This window comes from Nycticebus coucang, chromosome 5, assembly GCF_027406575.1.
Source record: "Nycticebus coucang isolate mNycCou1 chromosome 5, mNycCou1.pri, whole genome shotgun sequence".
Lineage (NCBI taxonomy): Eukaryota > Metazoa > Chordata > Mammalia > Primates > Lorisidae > Nycticebus > Nycticebus coucang.
The window spans coordinates 23,220,848-23,228,262 of record NC_069784.1 but is presented as its reverse complement, the minus strand read 5'-3'; the positions used below and the strand labels follow the sequence as shown (position 1 = coordinate 23,228,262).

Genomic DNA, 7,415 nt, shown 5'->3' with positions numbered 1-7,415 from the left:
TTTTGTCGTTGTTGCGATTGTCATTGTTGTTTTAGCTGGCCCGGGCCAGGTTCAAACCCACCAGCTCAGTGTATGTGGCCGGCACCCTACCCACTGAGCAACAGGCACCACCTATGATTTCTTTTCTTTTTTTAACATGCTTTCTTTTAATGCAAGATGATATTAAAATACCATTCATGTTTTTAGTATTCTCTTGATTTCCCTGTTTCAAGTTAAATTATGGTATCATTTTTCTTATCATTTTTGTCCTTGACCTATTAACATGGGTAACTTTGTGAATCGTTTTCCCATTAAATCACCTTGCATTCCTTACATAAATTGCCATGTTATTTTAATATACTTCAGTTCTTTTAGAAACTTTATATTATCATAAATTTCTGTAAATTTCTCTTTTATGTTATCTTTAGTCAGATTTTGATGATCATGTTAGTTTCTTAAATTGTGTCTGCCGGATTTTCTTCTTCTACCATACTCTAAAATAACTAGTGACATTTAGCCCTTTGTTGAGGGGTAGTTCTTGAACACTTTCTTAGTTTCATTCGACATTAATAATCTGTGTAGATTTTCTCTTTTTGAGTCCATTTGGGTTTTATATTTCCCTAGAAGTCATCCATTTCATCCATGTTTTCAACTGTCTATGCATCTAGCTGTGCAGAGTCCTCCATTATTTTGTCAATTTCTGTTATTTCCTAATATTGTATACTTAATGCTTTTCTCTCTGTTAAGCTAGTGTATGGGTTGTTTTGTTTTTAAGAATCAGCTTTTAGATTTATTAGTTCTACCTTTGTTTTGATTTCTAATTAAGTCCCACTATTGTCTGTAATAAGTCCTTTCTTCTATTTTCTTTTGATTCAATTTCACGCTAATTGTCTAACTTCTTGAATTTAAGTGTTGTTCTCTATAATTTACTCTACATCAGAAAACCGTAGGAAGATATTTTATTTACTCTCCTAAACGTTAAACAAAACAACAACAGAAAAAAACCTTTGGACAATTTAAATTTAGCAGAGTTTATTTGAGTAAAGAATGATTCATGAATTGGTCAGTACTCAAAGCCAGAAAGGGTTTAGAGAACGCTACTCTGCAACTTGGGCAGTGCCTGTTTATAGACAGAAATGGAAAGTAAAGCTTTCCGTTGACCCTCTGAATCTGTGGGTTCTACATCCACAGATTCAACCAACCATGGATAAGAAGTGTTTAAAAAAAACAAAAAAAACTTATATGGCTTAGCACCTGTAGCTCAAGTGACTAAGGTGCCAGCCACATACACTAGAGCTGGTAGGTTCAAATCCAGCCCAGGTCTGCCAAACAACAATGACAACTACAACCAAAAAAAATAGCCGGGTGTTGTGGTGGGCACCTGTAGTCCCAGCTACTTGGGAAGCTGAGGCAAGAGAATTGCTTAAGCCCAGGAGTTGGAGGTTGCTGTGACCTGTGATGCCATGGCACTCTACCCAGGGTGACAGCCTGAGGCTCTGTCTAAATAAAAAAACAACATAAAAAAAGCCCAATGAAAACAATACACATAAAAAATGAAGCAGAAAGAGGGGTGGAGGGAGGCGGGGTGGGGCCTTGAAATAAACAAAAAAAATAAAAATAATAAAGCAACTATTTATATAGCATTTACATTGTATTAGGTATTACAAGTAAGCTAGGGATATGATTTAAAATATAGAGGAGGATGTGTGCAGATTATATGCAAATACTGCACCATTTTGTACAACACATTTGAGCATTAAGGATTTTGTTATTCTTGGGGACTCCTAAAATCACCCCCCTCCCTCCATAGTGAGGTAGAACTGTACAGAAATAGCTTGATGGGTTACGGTTTGCCTTATTTGGACATGGTCTGATCAGTTGGTAGCCTGGGACTGGTTGAAGCTCAGCTGCTTATGATTGGCTTATCCTCCTTAGTTAGGTTTTGTTATGTACTAAGACAGGTTGCAGTTCCTTATGGAGACACTCAAAGTATGGAGACAGCTGAAGGCAAATGGCCTGCTGCTTATTTAATTTAACAAAGTAAATTGTGCATATTTTTTTTTTTTTTTTTTTTTTTTTTTTTTTGTAGAGACAGAGTCTCACTTTATGGCCCTCGGTAGAGTGCCGTGGCCTCACACAGCTCACAACAACCTCCAACTCCTGGGCTTAAGCGATTCTCTTGCCTCAGCCTCCCGAGTAGCTGGGACTACAGGCGCCCGCCACAACGCCCGGCTATTTTTTGGTTGCAGTTTGGCCGGGGCCGGGTTTGAACCCGTCACCCTCGGTATATGGGGCCGGCGCCCTACCGACTGAGCCACAGGCGCCGCCCAAATTGTGCATATTTTTGATAGCAGCATGGGTCTAAGTAAAAGGACAATTTTGTAAGGGTATTAGACGTTTTCTTTCCTAAGCATGTAATCGTTTAAACACAGGTATATTTTGATTGCAATTTTTTAAAAATTAAGCTTTCTTGACCAGCTAAAATTGTGCATAAAATCAAAAGAAAAAAGGTAAACCTTGGTACACTGTATGAAAGCCCTTATAGAGAAAAATATTAATGCCTACGTATAGAAAGATTTTTTCCCCTAACATTTTCCTGATGTAAACGTTCAGTGTTTAATTGGTTGGAATGTTATAAAAATAGAGAATCAAGAGTAGAATTAAAATTCTCAAATTAGAATTAAAATTCTTATGCTAACATTAGTTAAGTTTGGAAGTAATTAAGAAACCAGTGTATTAGGTCTGAGAAGAGGCTTACATATGTAATACTAGCACTCTGGGAGGCTGAGGCAGGAGGATCACTTGAGCTCAAGAGTTAAGAGACCAGCCTGAGCTAGAGTGAGACCCCATCTGTACTAAAAGTAGAAAAAATTAGCTGGTGCAGGTCTATAATCCCAGCTATTTGGGAGGGTGAGGCAGGAAGATGGTTTATGGGATTGCTTCTGCCCAGGAGTTTGAAGTTGTAGTATGCTGTGATGACGCTAAGTTAGGAAAATATCTCAAGGTCAGATATCATGCTATTCATCTTTTAATTACCAGCTCTAGCAAAGTTCTGAGAACATATCAGGCCCTCAATGTGTGGGATAAATGTTATTTCTGATAAAAATTTAAAAATCCCTTTCCATCCTCTCCCACCATCTAACATTGACCGTGTTCTGTAATCAGCCTACCTAATGTCTCTCATTACCAAATCCTTCTCCATTCTCTGTTTCTAAGGTTGACAAAACTATGGTAATTACATGCTAACTAGTTTGGATACCTCTCTAAACCACACCATGTTCCTTACTGCTGACAATTGTCTTTCTAAAACATACCTGGTTATGTTGCCTATTTAAAAAACAACTTTGATCATTACCCATTGTGAGTTGGAGGTGACTATTGACCAATAAATTGGAAATAGATTGTCCTCTGAGAGTTACATGGACAATGGAAGGAGACATATGCTGCTTAACCCAAAGCTTAGACAAAACTCTTTAAAGTAGTGTTTGATAACTTTAGAATCCAGCATCAGCTCAGCTCTGGTTCTCCTACCACTCTTCCTCTCAATACACATCCTGGTCTCCATTCTTTATGTACTTGACTGCCCTATCATCAAGCAAATTCCTACTCATTCTTGAAAGTCAGCATCAGATATTACTTGATTGCTCCAAGAAATGGTGTAAGGGGGCTTTATACCCTCTCCATAAACTTCATCAGTCCTCCCCAAGCAATCCAAAACAAAATTTAAAAAATATATATTTCATATGGATGAGGTTTTGCAATCTCATGTAAATTATGTACAAAGGCATCTTTTTAAAACATTTATATTATCTCCAACATATGATCTAAGTAAAAACAAACTGCTTTCTAAGCAAGTGCATCCTAAAGACAAATCACCTGGCATTCACATCCAATTAGATTGCAGCCACTAAGCACCTTCTCTCTCGAAATTCTGAAGCAATCACAGAATATTACTTGTCCTAAGAAGCTTTGTCTAATCTTCTCTTTCTGACAAGCTATTTGTAGCTTCTCCTTCTGAGTTCTGTAATTCTGACCACATACGACTGTTATGTTACCAAGTAATAACGTAGTGTGCTATTTTCTGTCAGTTTCCTCCAGCATGGCAGTTCATCTCAGATAAGGATTCTACACCAATCTCCTCATGCGTAAAATAAAGATGATAAGAAGACGTCTCACAGGACTGTTGTAAGAGTTAAATGTATTATGCATATTTAATCATGCATATTAGCACAGTGTCTAACATGCAAGTGCTAAATAAGTGTTAGGGGTCAGTTTTGAATCAATGTTTGTTGAATGATGAAGTGCTCATCCAAAAAGTCCCACTGCAAACAGACTGGTAAATGAGTGGTTCACAAAAGAGCAGGATATGAAAACAGCGTATCTTGAAATCCCCTAAGCAGTTGCTACTTAAGCAAAATGCCTTCTGAATTATCTATCTGCAGATGTGAAATGAAACTGAGTAGATTTTAACGCTTAGCAGTTTGCTTAGCAGTTTAAGAAGAAAGTTTTCAAGACCTTACAACAGGGAAAAAAATGAAGTTTCAATTAGAAATCTGTTAATTTTCTGAAAGTTTTTAAAATAACACCAAACAATTTCACATTTGGAAAAGAAAAGACAATGTCTTGAGAATTTGTGTCGTTTTGACTTTATAATATAATGCTTCTTTATACTACAAACTATCTGTAAATTATAGTATTTACTCTCAGGTTTTGTGAGAAAAATCAAATGAAGTGTGTTGTGTGGTAGAAATACCAAACTAGAATTAAGAAATAGTGGATTGTTGGGGCGGCGCCTGTGGCTCAGTTGGTAAGGCGCCGGCCCCATATACCGAGGGTGGCGGGTTCAAACCTGGCCCCGGCTGAACTGCAATCAAAAAATAGCTGGGCGTTGTGGCGGGCGCCTGTAGTCCCAGCTACTCAGGAGGCTGAGGCAAGAGAATCCCTTAAGCCCAGGAGTTGGAGGTTGCTGTGAGCTGTGATGCCATAGCACTCTACTGAGGGCCATAAAGTGAGACTCTGTCTCTACATAAAAAAAAAAAAGAAATAGTGGATTGTAGCCCATAAATTAGTTGTGGGATCTTGGGCAGTCTTTTAATTTCTCTGGGATTCAGAGCCCTCCTTTGAAATTTGAAGAGATTTAGATGAAATAATCTTTAAACTTCCATCCAGCTCTAAAATACGTTTTTTTTAAATTTCAGGTTAATATAAGGGTACAAACAATTAGGTTACCATGTTTGCGTTGTTAGGTAAGGTCCCTGTTGTAGCTGTGTCCCTCACCCAGGAGGTGCCATAGACCCTTACATGGTGCTCAGCATATCTTACCTTTTCTTATTAGAATCTGAGGGGTTTTTTTGTTTGTTTTGTTTTTTTAAGGGCAAGAATCAAATCTTATTTTCTTTACATTCCAGTGCTTAAAACCAATGCCCATTTCTTGAATTTGAATGATTAACTGTTTCTAGAATAAATGAGTGTCTTCCCCCCCACCCCACAGAGCTTCTAGTTTAAAAAAGCATTGCAAATTTATGGCATAATTGCTTAGTAGCTAAGGCTAACATTTAATACTTACGCTATTATGTAACAATAAATTATTGTGTATTAATATGATTGTTGATGATCCATATAGTTAAAGATTCTATTGTTAAGCATTTGTTGAAAACTTTGCTAATTTTGAAAAAGAATTATAAACGAAAAGATTTCCTTACTTCTGACATTTTAGAGAAGCTATGGGGTAGCTACAAAGCTTTGAGAGAGGTTAACTTATGAAATCCCATTATCCTAAGGATAATATCCACTAACATCAAAGGTATCCATGTAATCACTCCCCCGTATTTTGTAGGAAAGAGTTTTTTGTTTTTTTTTTGTTTGTTTTTTTCACGGGAGCTGGGACCAACCATCACCAGCTGTCCAGGTACCAAAAAATTATGCTTCCGAAATCTCATGATGTCGATTCCACATGAAGAGCAGTTGAGTTGCTTCACAACAGAATCCCTTTTTATCTTTGTTTTTCTACCAGAATTACAGACTGAAAGACAGTCTAGTCAAGAAAATAAGAAAATACATTGACACACAGAGAAAGCGAACACACACGTGTGCACACAGACACACATACACATTTAAGCTCAGTTAAATCAACCGCCTCATCTACCCATTTTCAAGTTAGTATTTTTTTAAGGTGGCTTATTGCAGGTGCAGTTCCAAAATATCCCCACCATGAAATGGAAAGTGATTAGTTAACTGTAAGGGAATCTACATAGATTAAACAGTTTTCCTACAGCTTCTGAACAAGGGCAGATACCACTCTCTGAATAAATACAGAGAAGACAGATACAGGAAATTCCATTTTTCCCTGTTTTAGTGATGATGTGGTTGAAATGTGAAATGCATCTGGGTTAGAATATTCCTGGACCTGAACTGTTGGGACAGTGAAGGTTTTTTACCCAAGGCTTCAGCCTCAACTGCCTGAACCTAACTTTTATGTTATTCATAGATTAACTGACGCAGATGGACACAAGCACAGTAAGTTTTTTATTGTTAGATTACTATGTTACCATTTGCAGAACTGATCGACTTGTGCATTCACATTTAAATTCTTGAATAATAAACAATTGAACAAACAGGAAAGGAAAACTAAAGCAAGGGTTTCCTTATAAGTCTTCTAATTTCTCTAATAATCATAAAAACCATGCTCAAAAATTTTAGAAAAAACTTTTTTCTACATGTGACATTATTTAATTAATAAATAAATTGTTTATTATTTTATTAAATTGGAAAGACTCTCTCAATACTAGGGACAGTCTGTTTTTTCTGGCTAATACAATTATCATTTAGATAGTAATATAAGCATCAAAAAAATAAAGAGGTGGCAGAGTTTTAAATTTTCCAAAGTGTTAATACTCTTAATGCTGAGTTTCCAGTTCCAGAATTGTCCATTCCCCTTGAGGTGAACAATCTTCAGAGGAAAAACTTGCCATAGTAATGCTCGCTGAGGAGTCTTCGAATGGAGATGTTAGTTCGCTCCATCTGTTCAAAGTGTCAATATGTGCTATACCCTGAGGTTTTGAGCTGTCCCGTGCTAAAAGTAGTGTCTGATTGATGAGATACTGTGCTAAATTTAAGTCTTCAGGAACAGAGTTTGTAATGTCTAAGTTTGCATTCTGTTCTGAGAGCAGCTGCTTTAATAGTGTCCAATCTTGTTTTGCAAAGTATTGATCATCTTCACAATCCATATCTGTAACGTGTGTTTCTGATTCCATTTTCTGCTCAAATGCTTCTATTACATCCATCTCATATATTGGAGAGAGGGTTTTTGAAGGCCGGTGGTCATATTTGCAGGTTTGTGCCAGTGTGTCACAATCACTTATGTCTCCTGAAATAATTCATAATACTACACAATGTAAAAACTGCACTTGTTGGTACCCCTCAGAGTTTTGTAGAAC

General features: G+C 37.0%; 1 protein-coding gene and 1 pseudogene across 2 annotated transcripts in view; both read right to left on the bottom strand.

Annotated features, from left to right (window-relative positions):
- Positions 1-5,852: 5,852 nt before the first annotated feature.
- LOC128587054 (uncharacterized) lies at positions 5,853-5,973 on the bottom strand (annotated as a pseudogene).
- A 508-nt stretch (positions 5,974-6,481) lies between these two features.
- The window catches only part of BTBD8 (BTB domain containing 8), a 96,023-nt gene continuing 95,089 nt past the window's right edge, over positions 6,482-7,415 (bottom strand). For both annotated transcript variants that reach the window (XM_053592277.1, XM_053592278.1), the window contains one exon: positions 6,482-7,345. In XM_053592277.1, coding sequence (XP_053448252.1) covers positions 6,876-7,345 — 470 coding nt within the window. In that variant the 3' untranslated portion in view covers positions 6,482-6,875. The remainder of the gene's footprint in view (positions 7,346-7,415) is intronic.